Here is a 17,543-nt window from a genome sequence, read left to right as displayed (position 1 = left end):
GGTGTATAGAAAAACGACATAGAAAGAAAAAGAGGAAAAAAGTGCAGGAATGTAACTGCTGAAGTGCAAGTTAAGTACTAGTCAAGGTGCCAGTTAGGAGGGGAGGTGCTCTCTGAAGAGTTGGGTCTTTAAAAGCTTCTTGAAGGCCCTTGAGATGGAGCAGGAGGAGGAGTTGGTGATGTTCTAATGGTATGTGAGCAATGAGAAGCTTCAACAAAAGTAGTGCAGGAAGTCTGATCATAGACATATATGTCTATGGGTCTGATCAAAGGCAGAGTGGGCTGGGAGGAAGGTCAGGGGTCAGACAGAGTCATGAGGGGGGCTGGCTGACTGGTTTCACTTCCTGTTCCGCTGGCAAGAATGAAAAGGTTGAGATGCCAGTGGCCTTTCTCATGGCAATAGCAAGTTAAACCAAATCTAGACCAAAGGTAAGATGATACAGGTGTACGTACAGATGGAGCTTATGCAAGAGGGTGAATGTTGTGTTGACACCTATTTTACCCACACAAGCGCTCACATGTACAATCACAAACATGTGATGCATGAACAAATACACAACTAGGCCCTGAAAGTATTGTTTTCTTTTAATTGTGTAACCTTCATATAAATAAACAAAGCTTTTTTTTACGTTTAAGTTTAACCACCAATTCTGATTAGGAGTAACACTGGGGGGAAATTGATCAAGCTACATTTGGAAGCTACATTGTTTTCATCTCACTTGCAGAAAAACTAGGACCCATCCGGCAGTCCCTTCTTCTCTGTGATGGCTTAAAAATGCTGAAAAGAGTACAGATTGTTACTGTTACCTAACCTTATTGCAAACTCTATGGGTATCAACTCAATCGGACCATTTTTATATAGATGGACCCATTTTGCACTATACTGCGCCCTAGTGGCCATATGCCACATAGTATCCCTGTAACTTTTGAGCACACAGGGAAACTAAAGAGGCATTTCTCTCTCCCTCTCTCTCTCTCTCTCTCTCTCTCTCTCTGTCTGTCTGTCTGTCTGTCTGTCTATCTAACAGCTTGTTAGTGTAAGGAAGATATACTAAGCATAGTAAAAAATGAAGATCTATTTTGATCATTCTATTCTGTAAGATCATTCTATTCTGTAAGTATTTGGTAGTTGATGCATGTGTTTTGGTGCAGTTTGCAGCATGTGATTTGAAATTATTGAAAGCAGTTTAACACGTGCTTTCAGTGACAGCCTTCAGCTGTTATTTGATAGTGCCTATAATATAAACTTTATATCCATGCTGACTTAACAGTGTAAGAACTACAGCTCTTTTTGTACGTAAAATAAATGCGTCGTTGTTCATGCATACTTATGCACATAAAACCGCCTCTGTGTACTGTTAGCATACATGCACTCTTGTTGACCACTGAGATGCTTATCAGCCATTGAAATCCCAAATTACAAATTGCAGGATGAGAAAATAGCTCCATCTAGTGACACTTTTAGGTTTTGCATCGACTCATATCATGGAATGATTCTTCAAGGACAGAAGTTATATTCTGGGATTCCTGAAAGCATTATTTCACCAATTTATATCGTTTTAAGTTAAATTAATTATTTTAACATTAGTCGATCATAGTTTACTGGTATTCATCTTACGGCAACCCCAATGGCTAAACCTATCAGAAAGCCATTCAGATCACTCAGTAAAAATCAGCCTTCCACTCTCTTATCTCACTCTACAGCCATTCATGTGCAGTTCAGCAAACAGTTATCAGTCCAGACCCGGCCTCCACCAGTCCAGTTGTGAATAGGTTTGGTTCACTGCAAACACTGTCAAATCAGGCAATCAGGACAAGAGCCTTCCTGGAACACACCTGGACTTACAATAAAGAATAAGCAATTGGTTCAGTCAAACCTTAGTGACCGGAGTATCTTTATCCTTGCTTGCCATGTATGAGTGGTATGTGTTTTCTCAGAAAGTATGTGTTAAAAAGGATAAACAAATACACTTTTGTCTGATTTTATGGGGTGTATCAGATGTCATTTAACAGAAAATAGATGACTGCTCATGTTTTCAAATGCATTGAAATGTTGTTTTTCAGAATGAATGCTCATTGTGGAAAATCAAGTATGCTGTGTGTCTTGGTACTGAGAAGCAGCAAGTGGTGGGAAATGGTTGTAAGTTCCTCAGCCTAGGGCTTAAAATGCATAAGCAGAGCCCACCACTGAAACTCTGCCCTGTTTGGGCAGTGGGGTGTCTGAGGAGGGTGGAGGGGGTGAGAGGGGAGCACAGGAATGAGAAGGAGGAAGGAGGAGCATGAGGAGGGCCTAAGACGGCCCCCTTGGTTCCGCTACTTGCAACTCAGTTCTTCCCCCTCCTCTCAAACTTTATAGTTCCTCTCAGCACACAAGTCCAGACTATTCCACCACACACACACACACACATACACACACACACACGCACGCACAAGAACACACACACACACACACACACACGCATGCACAAGAACACAGTCACAGACAGCGGCAGAAGGGGGCCAACCAGACAAAATCAGGATGTGACATCATTCCTAGGAAGAAAAGCCAAACAACTTTTTTTTTTCTCGTATTTTCTTTCACTTTTTCCCCCTCCATTGCTCCGTTGTGTTGTGTGCCACTGAGTGAGATCGGAGCCTCCAGGTCTGGTCTGCTCGGGTCTGGTCGGGTGCCGTCTGAAAGGGAGGGAGTGCCCGGAGGCGAAAGAGGGGACAAATCAAATCAGGATCCCGTTCGTGGCGAGTTCTATTTAAGCCACTGACACAGGAATTCTCCCGAGCCTTCCCACGACTCGCCATAACATTCCAAGCCATTCAAAGTGGGACTCAGGCCAGGTACTGTAGGAAAATCTCTTTCATTTTCTCTCTCTCTCTCTCTCTCTCTCATGTGCGCTCTCTCTTTGATGTGTGAAACTTATTTGTTGCCAACTTACTTTTGAGACAATGGCATGAAAGTGTTCAGTAAACACTCAGATATAGGAGGCTTCTCAGAAGGGATTCTTTGGAACACGGCAAGACAAGTAGATATCTAGAAGAGTGCGACTAAAGAAAAAGAGCCTAAAACTAAGCTCAAACAGATTGTTTTTTATATATATATTTATGTATATATGGCCCAGGACATCAACAGTAACCCCAGTAACAGGACCAGTAACCTCATAAGGCAGAGAAGTACTAACTATTGCTATTGTGGGGAAAACAGTAACTGTCTGTTTTTATGTAGAAAGGCTCTGCATTTTCAGGCCTCCGACTCCAGACCAGTTTCAAAATCTGGAGTTTTCAGAATCAGCAGAAACTCTTCACTAATGCTGTCTTCAATAACTCTTCACTAAGGTGGTCTTCACTAACTCTTCACTAAGGTGGTCTTCACTAACTCTTCACTAAGGCTGTCTTCACTAACTCTTCACTAAGGTGGTCTTCACTAACTCTTCACTAAGGTGGTCTTCAATAACTTCACTAACTCTTGACTAATGCTGTCATTACTAACTCTTCACTAAGGTGGTCTTCAATAACATTTCTCTAAGGCTGTCTTCACTAATGCAGTCTTCACTAACTCTTCACTAAGGCAGGTTTCACTTACTTTTCACTAAGGCGGTCTTCACCAACTCTTCCCTTACTTTTCACTAAGGTGGTCTTCACTAACTCTTCACTAAGGTGGTCTTCACTAACTCTTCACTAAGGCGGTCTTCACCAACTCTTCCCTTACTCTTCCCTAAGGCGGTCTTCACTAACTCTTCACTAAGGTGGTCTTCAATAACTCTTCACTAACTCTTGACTAATGCTGTCTTTACTAACTCTTCACTAAGGCGGTCTTCACATACTCTTCACTAAGGCGGTCTTCACCAACTCTTCACAGAGAAAATGTTAAAGAGGAGGGCAAAATTGTCTTTTGACCAGTAAAAGAGCGAAAGAATTAGCCAATAGCATGTGACAGTGTTAGTTTTTTGTTTTGGTTGCACAGGCATGTATTGTGCTGTTGTGGGTGACTGGTCTGAGGCAGGTCAGATTACTTCCTGATGTATGAACAGAGGGGAAGTGTATTGCTCTCAATATCTGAGTGCATTTGAAAGACCTCCAGACAAACAAGGCTTACTGTGGCTTTCGGACACTCAGGCGATGGGAGAACAAACACAGGAAGTGTCAGAAAGCCGTGATGTAAAACAGGACATGGGTCCCTCATGAGGACGCAGCTCTAGCAATTGGGAAGCTCTATGGGACTTGTCAGGTCACAGTCCTCTTCCAGGATGCTGCACAATAGTAGCTCTGGAATTGATCCTTATCACATTTCATAATAGTTTCTTGTCCTGATTGTTTATTTCCTCTGGACTGTTTTCCCTCCAATATGGTATCTGTCTGATGAGCCTAGATTTCATTAGGAACTCGTGTATACACTGGGCTGTTCACTTGATACCCAGCACATGGTGTGTTTATCTAGGGTACCAAATGGGCAATTACACGTAGCCCCTCCAGAATCACGCTTATTTTCTCTCTGAAACAATTAGACGTTTTTCAGCCCTCCCCCTCATCAACATCAAGTCATTTTCAGTTTTTTTTTTACGTTTGCTGCGCCATGCAGAAATGTCAGCTCCATTCGATTCAATTTGATTGCTCTTGAACTCTGGGGAGGGCTAATGTTTACCCATTATCTTCCTGATAGACTCATGGCTAATTGCTGTCAGAAAGGGCCCACATCAAGCGCATCATCACGGTTTTCTCATACAGGCTTGCAGTCGTTGCTTTGTTGTTTTCTGCTGAGGTCTGCAACGTATTTAATGTGATTACTGACGGGTCCCTTGTTACTCAAAGCTCAAAATGTATTAATTATTTAAACACCAAACTAAACTGGAATATAAATTTGCATTAATTAACAGCAACACTGTTCTCCCATGAAGTAATACTTTCCTTCCTGTTTGGCATTTGTTGGCATAGGGAATAATTTGTCTGTCGTTATTACCACTCTCTCTGCTATCCAACAATTCAAAGGCGGTTAAGAGAACAGAAGTACAAGGTGGTGAGACACATTGTGCTGAGGCACACAAGATCTAGGTAAAAGCTGCTTCCTCCTGTATTCACGGACTCTTAGCTCCGGGCAGTGTGCCTCTAATTTACTAAATTACATATGAAGCCCTGTGTAGATCAGACTTCAGCTCTATTTCTGTACAGCTCCATTTCTGTGCTCTTAACATATCCTAATTTCATTTCAGATCTTGTGACAATCGCACACAAAAAATGTTGAGGTGGATTTAATCTACTATAATCCTTTAAAAAACCTGTGTGTGTACAATTTGGTAGTCTCTCACCCGTATTTTAAGCTATGTCATTTAAAAACTGGATGCATTTATTTGGCTTTTTGTGATAAATTATGTTTTTTGATGGAAAAACAGTGGATGGTACCAGTGGTGATACAAACACAATAGTATTTTGTCTTTTGTGTGATAAGTCAGAAATTATAGAACCACACAGTTGTTGGTAGTCAAAAGGCTACTGTATTTCTTTCAAGGTATCAATATGTATCTTATTTTTTCCTAGGGAGAGTTTCCACAGTCCACAGCATGAAATAAAGATCCTGAAAGAGGATACTTCACAACATTCCTGTTGTTCCACTTTGGCTGAAAAAAAAACCAAGATGAACCTCTGCCTTGGGCAAGTCTTCAGCAAAGATAAGACGTTCAGGCCGCGGAAGCGCTTCGAGCCCGGCACCCAGAGGTTCGAGCTGTATAAGAAAGCCCAGGCCTCGCTCAAGTCAGGCCTGGACCTGCGCAAAGTGGTGCAGCTCCCTGAGGGTGAGAGCATCAACGACTGGATCGCCGTGCATGTGGTGGACTTCTTCAACCGCATCAACCTCATCTACGGCACCGTCAGTGAGTTCTGCTCCGAGCGCACCTGCCCCATCATGTCCGGCGGCCCGCGCTACGAGTACCGCTGGCAGGACGGGGACCACTACAAGAGGCCCACCAAGCTGCCCGCCCTCATGTACATGAACCTGCTCATGGGCTGGATCGAGACGCTAATCAACAACGAGAACATCTTCCCCACACAAATAGGTGTGTGTGTGACGTCTGCAGCGTTGTTTTGGAATTTCCAATTAACCATTGGGAGCTGGGAGGGAGGGACGGGGTTGGGTTGGGTTGGGTTGGGTTGGGCGCCTGTCATGGCAGTTGACAAGTGGAAACAGCAAATCACTGATAAATGGTCAAGGCCCTAGAGGTTGTGTTGCCATAAGCTCTGAGGCACTTGACGTCAGTCCAGCAAAAGGCCAACAGCACATCAGATTGGTTATGTAAATTACTCGTTCAGTGCGCTGCGATGCTTTGGCACCAAAGGAATCGAGACTGACAGTCATATTATGTGTGTGTGTGTGTGTGTGTGTGTGTGTGTGTGTGCGCGTGTGTGTGTTTGTGTGTGTTAATAACTATGTGTGTCAAAGTGGGATCACAAAGAGGTTAATTACACAGTGTTCAAATGACATTTGAAACTAATTGTGTGGCAAAATAAGGAGCAGTTCATTGTCAAGCAGACATTGGTGTTTCACAAGGAGCATAGCCTACCTTAAACATCGATTACAGATGTGAAAGAGGCAATTAGTTTATACTATGGAAGTCTTCACTCTACTGGCAGATACACTTGGTGTAGATCCATTTCCCTGAACCTCAAAAGCCAATAAACCCCAGGACATCAGTCATTTTTCCCCATACACAAAGAAAGTGTCTAAGCATTATCACACATGTGAACAGACAGTGGTTATTTAACAGTTCGTCCTTATTAAATTATTATTTAATAATATTATTATTAAAAAAAATGCTTTTCAACAACTTATAATTTTCGAAAATTAAATTAGATTTATAAAGCAAAAAGCAATGAATATACATCCAATGTAACACAGTGTTTTCTTATTCTTTGTAGGTGTTCCCTTCCCAAAGAACTTTCAGCAGGTGTGCAAGAAGATCCTGAGCCGACTGTTCCGAGTCTTCGTCCACGTATACATCCATCATTTTGATGTTATTTGCAGTATGGGTGCTGAGGCCCACATTAACACCTGCTACAAACACTACTATTTCTTCATCTCTGAGTTCAGCCTCATCGAACACTCTGAACTTGAGCCTCTGGTGAGGAAGAGATTGAGAGAATATTGATATTAAGAGATCATTTTACAGCGGATAGACATTTGAGTTTAGGCAGTTTTTTTTTAAATAAAATAACATTAAGCAAATAACATTTGTTCAATACTCTGACCAGAAAGTGAGTAACTCTGTAGAGATGTGTTTCTAATCTGGATTTATCCTCTATCTTCCAACAACAGAAAGAAATGACAGAAAAAATCTGTACCTAAGGAGTGACTGTGGAGCCTTAGAGAACTAATGGACCACCAGCATCACACCAAAAACCAAGATCCAATGAAGTGGACTGTAGCATACTTCAAGAGACTCTGATTCATTCTGATGATGGCATGCCCCTTTTCTTGACTTTCGTATTACGGTCATAATAATTATTGATGCTGTTTCTGCAACTGTGTTTGCTATCTGTTTTTTTCCCCAGGGTTATTTATGCATGTTAAGTTTCAGTACAGTTTTGGACAAGAAATGTGATTTTTCTCTTAAACAATACTTTTTTTCTGCATGACTTGGATAGCAGGAAAGATGAGCCAGAATTCTTATACTACGTTCACTTGAACCACTCCATTCCAGTGTTGTATATGTTGTTGTTAAAATATGTCTCCGAACACACAGTTTGGGATAGGCACTGTGAAACGATGTCTCACCACAACAATTGTTTCCGCTGAAAGTGTTTATCAAGAATCCTTGTTCTAGAGGTGCCAGTTGGCTAGTAGCTTTATTTATTGTTCAGATTAAATCTCAACCAACCTTTAAATAGTTCATCTTGGTACCATGCTTAAGAAGCAGTGTATTATTTTTGGCATTTGTCATGACGCTGATTTTTATTACAAATAAATGCAGTATTAATTGTATTTTGAAAATGTCTTGCTTACTGAGTTATTATACTTTAAGACATGGGCTACGTAGGTCTTCCCCCAGCAGGATTGAATTATAATTCTATGAATACACCTGGGGTGCACAATCGGCCGTTGTTGATAAACGTTTTAATATAGAGCAGTTTCACTGCCTTTATTATTATCAGGCTATATTTAGCACCGAATCACTGACTTTTGAATTCTAGTGACATCTTCACATTATCCAACATCAACACCTGTCTCTCAAAACCTGTGTGTGACGTAAAATGGGCTTGGCAATGCAATCTCTCTCTGCAATCCTGCAATCTTCTAGCGACATCGACGTGTACTTTCCCCAAATATATGACGCAGAATCGTCCTCTGTGTTGGACCAATAGAAATCAAGTGTTCTCCATGGGGGTGGGACTAAATAATGTTTTGCATTTGCAGTTCATCTGCAGCAGCGGCGCGCCAAGAATCACGAACAAAACGCTATGAAAAGGGAATGGCAGAAGGGCTCACTATCGATTCATTTGGACATTCCATATCACAGGTTTGATTTATAACGTATAAGAAAACAGCATTATATTGTAGATATAATTGTTGAAACTACGATGTCTAACTAGTTAGGAGTCGTTGAGGTAATGGTAAGCTATATTATACTCACGGCTGATAGGAGGACAGACTTCACATTACGCAGCTATCACCCGTTAGCTAAATTAGTGTTAATCGACGACGATGTTATTTTAATTCAGATTGGTTTACACTCAGAATGAGTGAGCTTTTCTTTTCATAAGCGTACTTGTCGCGGAAATATTTAGAGCTGATGTAATGGTAAGGCATAAAGCTATGTCTATGGTAACGTTAAATAAATTAGTGATGTCTTCACCGAATGCTAGCTAGAAAAAGCGTCACTTTAGCAAAACGATTATCTGGGAAGCTCATTCAAAGATTATAAAAGTGTCCGTTTTTCCCTAATCGATGCTCCAATTTATTTATAATCTTGGTAGGTAGCCGCCACCTCACCTGTATGAGTAAATATAGCTAGCCAGCTGAGTGGCTTGAAAGCGCTAACCTAGCCAGAAGTTTGCTAAGACTGCTATTAATAAACAGCCAGCTAACAGCTTGCTACTGTGTCAGCTGCATGTTTATCCACAGTTCCAGTTACTTTTCGGTTATGTAGAAAGGCAGGCTCTTTGCTTTCAGTGGTGACTGGACCTTTTACAATTTTATATGAATTCGAAGTTTTAGCATGTCTTAAAGCGGGAAAGCGGGTGGTATAAAGGGTGAAAAGCAGTCAGTCTTCTGTGAAATACCTTTGCAAGAGAACGCCTGTCAGCGTCACAGTTGGTATCTTCAAATCTCCCGTTGCCTGTGGCTGATTCGGGACTGTTCTCTGTGTTGCAGTTAGCAGACATGGTGAGACACAGCCAGATTGCCGAGCTGCAGGCTTTCCAGTACTCCCTTCAGGTAATATTCAATAAACCTGACAGACTGTGTATCACTCCAGTTTTAACATACCCATGGCATTTAAAAAACATAATTTTTGGTGAAGGTGTAATGTAGTAGTTATAACTCAAAATAAAACGTGGTTCCCTTACAGTATTTTACATGTACATGTTGTTTTGATTCTGCTGGTTTTAACTTAAAATCTGCTAAACTTAAAAGTTTTTCTTGAAAGTTGAAAATCTAATATTGTAAATGGTCTAGATTGCCTTTTAACCATGGTGATACATTTTTACTGTATAGGCCAAGTTGTGAAGGTGTCACTTACACCTTCCTGTGGGAAGGTTTTAGCATAAGTAAATAACTAAACCTTGTTAAGACTTGGCCAGAAAGCTTGTGTACTTTATCTAGTGGACCTTCTCTGACCAACTTCCTGTAAGCTCATGCAACACTGTGGCATAGTGAGTTTGAGGAACAAACTCTGCAGAGCTCATCAGTATATCTGATCGGAAGTGTTACCACACTCCCTGTGAAGTTACGAAAGAGCAAATAGAACCGGGAATCTCCCCATGTCAGTTAAGGACTGACTGACCGACTATCTTCTCCATACCCACATATCATATCACCTCATTTCCCGTGACTACTGCATTTGGCTGCCTGCCTGCCACGTGAATAGACGGTCTTCTTTGAACGCCGCAGGCTGGGTTGGGCCGCTCTTTGTAATTACACAGTTCACTGGCTGTTTGTATCCAGAATGTAGCTCCCCGCAGTTTATGGGTCTGCTGCAATACAGCCTGGAACTTTGTTTTTGTTCTTACTGTGACACCTCACACAATGATCTCTGTTATTTTTGCTCTTTATTTCACTTTTTTTTTTCCTTACCTTCTGTCTCACACCATTACTCTCTTTCTCTCTCACTTGCTCTCTCCCTCACTCCTTTACTCTCTTCTCCTTTTCTTGACTTTGCGTCTTTTTCTTTTTTTTCCCATGTATGTGTGTGTTACGTGTTGTTTATATTTCCACCCTCATCCCTCTGCTTCCTCAGAGTAACTCCCTGGCGTCGGGCTCAGTGGGAGATTGCCTGCCAGCCGCCAGTGTCTCCTCTGCTCAGGCGCCTCACTGCTATCCTCAGTCCTCCACAACAGGTATCCCATCCCACCAGCCAGGCTCTGAAAAATTATGTTTTATCTCTGTCTAGACACGTCTCAGGCAGAGGCTGTTTTTGTTTTATTTCATTTTGTTTATCTCCTTCCTTGTCTTGTTGTTTCCAGCCATGGAAGCCAGCAAGCCTGTTGATATCGCAGAGCACCCAATGAGGAGGAAGAAGAAGAGGAGGACGAGAGCGACGGACAGCTTCACTGGAACCTTTACCGGTACGGCTTTAGGAAAGGTCACTCATCTCACATCGGATGGGAAATATGGAGTTGGTTCATCCCCAGTGCACTCACAGAGTCTCCGCTTGTATACTTAAAAAGAAGTTTCCATTGGCAACCTTTAAGTTGAAAGGTTTGAAGGTCATGTTTTTTTCACACCTCATTTTCCCGTAGATCTGTACAAGCTGACTGAGGAGATGCTTGGACAGGGTGCGTACGCAAAGGTGCAAGGTTGCATAAGCCTGCAGAATGGGAATGAGTACGCTGTGAAGGTGAGTGTGTGTTTGGTCAAGGTCGTAGGTTGCCTTAAAACAACCTGTATTTTGTGAGTGGAAAACATGATTCACCCTTGATCCTCTTGCTAATCAGTAGTGTGTCATTGCCCTTTCCCGTAGATCATTGAGAAGAAGGCCGGACACAGTCGCAGCCGAGTTTTCAGGGAGGTGGAAACACTCTACCAGTGCCAAGGCAACAAGTAAGAGCTCTTGAGTTGTTTACCGAGATAAACTAACTCTTAATGGCATCACATTTACTGGGATTTACTGAGTGTTTGTTCATGTTTTTTTTTTTTTTTGGTCTTAGGAACATTCTGGAACTAATTCAGTTCTTTGAAGATGATAATTGCTTCTACTTGGTGTTTGAGAAGTTAAAAGGAGGTATGCTCTTAATGTGTTCACCTTTTTCCCTTAAAATGTGCACTCTTTAGAGACACTAAATCCATCCAGAAAATAAGCACACTGGTAAACAAATTGAGTATATAGAATATAACAAACAGTATATACAAGTGTCTGTATGTAAGTCATATTATATATGTTGTGTGTTTGTGCTTATTGTTATATGGACCGCTATATATATTTATATATATATATTTGATATAACTTTCAACCTATTTTTTTGTCAAGGGTCTATTCTGACCCACATCCAGAACCGTAAGCACTTTGATGAACTGGAGGCCAGTCGAGTGGTCAGGGACATAGCTCAAGCACTTGACTTCCTTCATACCAAAGGTAGGAATCCACATCAGTTGTGTACGTTTCCTATGTGAGCTGAGCACAGTTGGAGTCAGAGTTTTGTAATGTGTGTCTGTGTTATACACAGGTATTGCTCATCGTGACCTCAAGCCTGAAAACATCCTGTGTGAATACCCTGACAAGGTAAAAAAAATGCTTTTGACTGCAGATAAATTATATCAAATTAGATAAATTAGATAAAATTATGCCTATAAATGATCAAGCTGTCCTTGTCCGTGTTTATTACCTCTCCAAAAGTAAATGTTGCTCATGTGAAATGAAATTCAGCTGTTACTGTGGACAAGCCGTGACTGTACAACGCTTTGGTACAAGTTGGTACATGTTTTTTGGTTGTTGCCACAGCACTTCTGAGGAATCTTCGTCTGGGTGAAACGCTTGTCAGTTACCCTCAATGCTAGTTTCAGTTTCCCCTCCATCGGACCACACTTGCCACATCAGAGACAACTGCTGCATCCTCATTTTGCAACTGTAAACTCTTACACGCATTGAGCTCAGGCGTGTTGCACAGACTGGTGTGTTCCTCACAGTGATGTTCCCCTCTCCTGCAGGTGTCTTCGGTGAAGATCTGCGACTTTGACCTGGGCAGTGGCATGAAGCTGAGCAGCGCCTGTACCCCCATCACCACACCTGAGCTCACCACACCTGTGAGTCCAGGCTCTCTGACTCTTGTGTCATTGGTTGATGTGGACCACAGTTCGAGTGGAGTTTAAAGTAAAGGCCACACATGTGACATAGTAGCTGAAAATTATGGTCGCTGTGTGTAAACTAACGCTAACATTTTTTTGAAGAGGCCCAGGTTGTGACATGATCCGCATGTCTGAGGTATGCTTAAATTTAGCAGGTGATGTTTCTGTCTAACGTCAGTAGTTTTCTGTTGCGGGACTTAAAAGTTCTGTCGTTATGACCGATTTCCGTCAATTGGTTTCCAGAGAGAGAGAGTGTGTGTGTGTGTGTGTGTGTGTGTGTGTGTGTGTGTGTGTGTGTGTGTGTGTGTGTGTGTGGTCTATAAAGCTTGATGATGTGTTCATGCCCTAATTTGGGCAACTGTAACCTGTTTTACAGATTGTAGATGGGGACTTAGCTTGAAAAAATATATATGATAGAGAAATGTGAAACTCTGACTTTAATCAAGTATGTAGGCGTGTTAATCATATGGCTTTGTGAGCTGAAATAAGTTTCTGTCTCTATGTCTCTTAAGTGCAGACGTTTCTAACTAAAAAGTAAAAGTATACCTTCTCTGTGTGCATAAGCAAGGGCTGATAAGAAGAACTATTAGTCCTTCTTATCTGAACTATTAGTCCTTATTATCTGCCATGCTGATGCATTACGTTGCAAAAAACATAACAAGATGACCTCGGACGTGAGAGACCCACCACGTGACTGACAGGACTTGTTTCTCCCCCAGTGTGGGTCTGCAGAGTACATGGCCCCTGAGGTGGTGGAGGTGTTCACAGACGAGGCCTCGTTCTACGATAAGCGCTGTGACCTCTGGAGCCTGGGGGTCATCCTCTACATCTTGTTGAGCGGGAGCCCCCCCTTCACTGGCCACTGTGGGACGGACTGCGGCTGGGACCGAGGAGAGGCCTGTCGCGCCTGCCAGGTATGAGGCCCTGGAGTTTTTAACCATGAGCAAAAAAGACTGGACTTAGTGGAGGTGGAATGATGACAAATTATTCTGGGATTGGAAATTCCTCAACCAATACAAACACCTGTGGAAGGCTGGGCTGGAAAAGGGATGGAAAATCTCTGTCTGAAAGCGTTGGGACATAGAAGTTTGGAGGTGGCTCTTGGAGACAAAGGCAGAGGGTGTAGCCTTAGTTAGCGTTAGCTTTCAACGTGAATCTAATCAACAGTTGACGCTTGACTCTGAGCACATGTTCCGTCTGGCTCAGCGTGACTCGCCTTGCCAAGGGAGTGAGGATGGAAATCAGCTGGTAACTGCTGCAAAACATCTTTTTTTCTCAAGATTAATGTTTTTAATTTAGGTCCCTGACAAATAAACATAATATGTTTAACTATGCTCGTGGCGCTCTGGGCACGCACACGTCAAAGCCAAAAGCTCTGGTAAAGATCATAAATAATTAAAGGCAGAGTCTGCGATTCTGGCGAAAGGTTGTTGATATTTGTGCTCAACACCCAATCAAAGTTCACCCCTTCATTCTGTGTTTCTGAAGCAGTGTGTTGATTGGCTGTTGTCTACGGCTCGGTCCAAGCATCATGTCTGTTTCCCCTTTCACAGAGCAAGGACTGTATGAACACTGCCGATTTGTTTGAGCGCACACACAGAACAGGCCAGTAGAGAGCCATGAGGGGCAAGTCGCTTGACAAAAAAAGGGTACTGGATTAGAATTGTAAAATGCCACCTTTTTAACCGGCATCTCTTCTTTTCCAGAACAATCTGTTTGAGAGCATCCAGGAGGGGACGTACGAGTTTCCGGAGAGGGACTGGGCCCACATCTCTGTCTGGGCCAAAGACCTGATCTCCCGGCTGCTGGTGCGGGACGCCAAGCTGCGCCTCAGCGCCGCCCAGGTCCTACAGCACCCCTGGGTGCAGGGGGTGAGTACGGAGCATGGCTTATGGTTACGCTTCTGTTCAACGTTCATTTAAATGCCAGATGCCCTATTTAATTTAGTCCCACAGCAGTATACAATGATGATTCATATTGTAGTCGGTGGACTTGTTTTTAAATGGTGATTCATCCGCTGTGTTTTCTGATGTTTGAAGTGTTTCTGATTATCTTCTAGAATGCTCCAGAGAGAGGCCTCCCAACCCCGCACATTCTTCAAAGGTAGTTTTGGCACTCTTAAATTCTCACACACGCGCACACACACACACGGCACTCTTAAACGCTCTGTGTTTTGGGTTGATGGGGAATGCACGTCTTCATTTCAGTTCATTTCATTTTTCAATCCCTCTTCATGCTGTGTCACACAAAGGACGAGGTTTTTGTGGTCTAAAGGGGGAGTCCACAAATAACTGTCAGTAATACAAAAAGAAAGCAAAACAGACCTATTCAGCTGTGGGGTTATATGACCTTAAACAGGACCATCAACCATATCAGGCCAGTCTACCAAAGCTACAGAAATGCATGCGATTCTTTCATTCTTAACATTTGACCTGTCTAATTCGGTGTTGCTTTGGTAGATGTTTTTGGTTTGAGGTCTAATTTCAGGTTATATGGCTTCAATGGTTAAAACAGTGAAACGGTAAACAGTTCTATTGCAGTATTGATGTAATGGAGGTAACGTTGGCAATCACAAAAAAAAAAAACCTAAATGTGAATATCTACATGGCGTAATATTTCAGGAGGTGGCAGCTGTTGTTCTGTCCTTGACATTTTGGGCCCTGTTTCTGAACTTCCCCAGGAACAGCAGCACCAAAGACCTGACGCAGTTCGCTGCGGACGCCATCGCTTTCAACCGGCAGCTGTCCCAGCACGAGGAGGAGCGTGAGGACGCCAGCGCCGTGGTGTGCTCCATGAAGCTGTCGCCCCCGTCCAACTCCAGGCTGGCCCGCCGCCGGGCACAGACCAACGCCCTCCGTGCCCAAGACTTCCTGCCCACGACCGAAGAGCCCTCAGCCTGAGCCACATCATCAGCCTCACCAACCCCTCTCATGTCTGCTAAAGGACTCCTTGCAGGTGCCGCTCCCCCCCCCCCCCCCCGTCCCTGTTCGCCCTGTTCAGAACTAAAATTGGAAGATGTTGAGCTCAGGTTGTTTGTCGCCCCAAAAAGGTGTTATCAGTTATTTACCGGAGAAACGGAACAACAGGTGCCCCCTTTGACCGGCTCGAGCTCTTAACTCGCCTCAGGTTCTACAATATTTTTCTCGGCTGACGTGTTCTTTAACAAGCATTTTTACTACAGTTACTGATGGAATTAGTTTAAATGAAGCTACCTGCTGTAAGATGCAAGGCCAAATCCACGTTTTAAGATGGGGGTGGTTATTAATTGATTAATTATTCTGTGCTGTTGGAGCATTGCTGTAATTGTCAATAACTTATCTTGATTTTAACCAAATGGCCAGTATTTGTCGGACTTTTAATTCACAAAGTCCGATTGATTTAGTTTCGTGTTTATTTATTTTTATATTAGAGGTAAGGAAGATGCTTGCAATGGCATGGTTGGAATGAAGAACTATTTTTATATTGTTGTCTTAAATTGTGTTTGTTTCTGTTACTGAAAACTATTTGTAGCACCCTACATTTCCATTCCATATCATACTTGTATAACTCCTAGAGGGTGACATACAGGCCACCGTAGTCACTTGATGACAGCAGTTAGATGACAGCAGGTGTCATTATAGCCAACCTACTCTGTTACCTACAAAATCATTACCTCAGAATCAAATTGCACGCATTTTTTGCACATCCTTTTGATATTCTGATTATCATACAAATGTTGGCCTATTAAGGACAGCTCCACATACTTAGATGCGCCAGTATTGGTGTACCAACCCTCCTCACTTATCGCATTTTATATCAGTATGTTGGGTAGTGTTAGATAATTGTATGTGTTTTTACCTTTTGTTTTTTATTGGTGGTCATGGTCATGTGAAGCCTCAGAAAGGCACTTTTATCCCCCCCCCCCTTTCCCTCTTGAACCATGATGCTGTTACTCTTTCCTGTGTTTCTGTATATTTGTGTTTTAGTGACACTTTAAAATTTTAGTGCTATTTGCACATAACAAAATGTGCCAAAGTAGGATGGTTTAAACAATGTTTTTTTTTCTTTTATCCAAGTTATACTTCTAGCTTCAGTGAAATGTTGTTGGCCTCTACATTTGATATGAAGCAAAGAGAAGAAGCAGGCTGTTAGCCCATGTGTTGCCTCACTCTAATAAAAAAACTTTGGGCATTAGCTGTTGAACAAGAATAGTTGCCTCTTGAATATATGCAGTGTTTGGCAGATTGGCGATATCAACAGGAACCCCGACGCAAAGGCAGTTGTTGTTGTTGTGTTTTTTTTTTTTTTTTTTTGGTCAGACGAGTTCTCATCCTGTTTGCTCAGAACACTGTGGCCCCTACTCTGGAACATCTTCCCACGTCACTTAAACAAGGTTACCGGGATTAGCCTCCTGAAGTTAAGTGGTCATGCCAGAACGAGTCGTTCAAGCGATATTTAAACATGTTTTTCATTTTGATATTTTTCCGAGGCAGTCTTTAGCCCTACAGCAGACTGTAGTTTTCAAGGGAGTTCAAGGTGTAGAAATGCTCTTCTGAGGTGTCTGCAGTGAACCATGACAATTCCTGAAGTTTGCCTACTGAGAGGTGCTGGCATGACAACTCGTATTGCACTTCGAAAAAAAAAAAAAAGGGTTTGACATGGAAATAAATAAATCATACATATCTTTGGGACAGATTCTGGTGCTATGTGTGTGTGTGTGTGTGTGTGTGTGTGTGTGTGTGTGTGTGTTTTTTCCTATCAAAATTAAATAAGGATAGGCTGAATTGTCACAGTTTTGGCAAATTCTCATTTGAGGAAAAAGTCATTTGATTGTCGAGGGCACTGATAGGAAATCTCATTTAATGAAGAGGTCGTGGGGTTTCTCATTTTTTTTTTATTGAGACCTGTATGCTTATGCTTCGATTATTGTTGTGTCCACTTCGTTGTTGATGTTAATATTTTGGATATATCCTTCCACTGCATATTGCAGTCCCTTTTGCCTTGATCTGGAGGATATCGCGGAGTTATTACTCCAAAAATCATCACTCACACTGACAGCTATAGCGCTTGTCCCCGTACTCGCCATG

The 17,543-nt window shown here is 42.4% G+C and overlaps 2 protein-coding genes across 2 annotated transcripts; both read left to right on the top strand.

Moving 5' to 3' along the window:
• Positions 1 to 1,261: 1,261 nt before the first annotated feature.
• On the top strand, positions 1,262 to 7,968 carry mob3c (MOB kinase activator 3C). Its single transcript, XM_012821825.3, has 4 exons — positions 1,262 to 2,831; positions 5,523 to 6,037; positions 6,897 to 7,099; positions 7,294 to 7,968. The coding sequence occupies exons 2-4, from the start codon at positions 5,620 to 5,622 to the stop codon at positions 7,321 to 7,323; spliced, it is 651 nt and encodes a 216-aa protein (XP_012677279.1). The 5' UTR covers positions 1,262 to 2,831; positions 5,523 to 5,619; the 3' UTR covers positions 7,324 to 7,968.
• Positions 7,969 to 8,363: 395 nt separating this feature from the next.
• mknk1 (MAPK interacting serine/threonine kinase 1) lies at positions 8,364 to 17,151 on the top strand. Its single transcript, XM_012821824.3, has 14 exons — positions 8,364 to 8,494; positions 9,349 to 9,411; positions 10,433 to 10,532; positions 10,659 to 10,760; positions 10,935 to 11,032; positions 11,156 to 11,235; positions 11,343 to 11,416; positions 11,663 to 11,767; positions 11,859 to 11,914; positions 12,340 to 12,435; positions 13,197 to 13,391; positions 14,184 to 14,348; positions 14,537 to 14,580; positions 15,158 to 17,151. The coding sequence occupies exons 1-14, from the start codon at positions 8,375 to 8,377 to the stop codon at positions 15,375 to 15,377; spliced, it is 1,518 nt and encodes a 505-aa protein (XP_012677278.2). The 5' UTR covers positions 8,364 to 8,374; the 3' UTR covers positions 15,378 to 17,151.
• Positions 17,152 to 17,543: the final 392 nt, after the last annotated feature.

This window comes from Clupea harengus, chromosome 10 (genome assembly GCF_900700415.2).
Source record: "Clupea harengus chromosome 10, Ch_v2.0.2, whole genome shotgun sequence".
Taxonomy (NCBI): Eukaryota; Metazoa; Chordata; class Actinopteri; order Clupeiformes; family Clupeidae; genus Clupea; species Clupea harengus.
Note: the sequence above shows the minus strand (reverse complement) of the source record. Positions and strands in the feature narration are given on the sequence as shown.

Excerpts from the sequence above, each read along its gene's own strand:
- mob3c (XM_012821825.3), top strand. The coding sequence starts at position 5,620 with ATGAACCTCTGCCTTGGGCAAGTCTTCAGCAAAGATAAGACGTTCAGG. Across the intron at positions 6,038-6,896 it reads CATCTTCCCCACACAAATAG|GTGTTCCCTTCCCAAAGAAC; the intron begins GTGTGTGTGTGA and ends TATTCTTTGTAG. Across the intron at positions 7,100-7,293 it reads ACTCTGAACTTGAGCCTCTG|AAAGAAATGACAGAAAAAAT; the intron begins GTGAGGAAGAGA and ends TTCCAACAACAG.
- mknk1 (XM_012821824.3), top strand. The coding sequence starts at position 8,375 with ATGTTTTGCATTTGCAGTTCATCTGCAGCAGCGGCGCGCCAAGAATCA. Across the intron at positions 11,033-11,155 it reads GGAATGAGTACGCTGTGAAG|ATCATTGAGAAGAAGGCCGG; the intron begins GTGAGTGTGTGT and ends CCTTTCCCGTAG. Across the intron at positions 13,392-14,183 it reads AGGCCTGTCGCGCCTGCCAG|AACAATCTGTTTGAGAGCAT; the intron begins GTATGAGGCCCT and ends CTTCTTTTCCAG.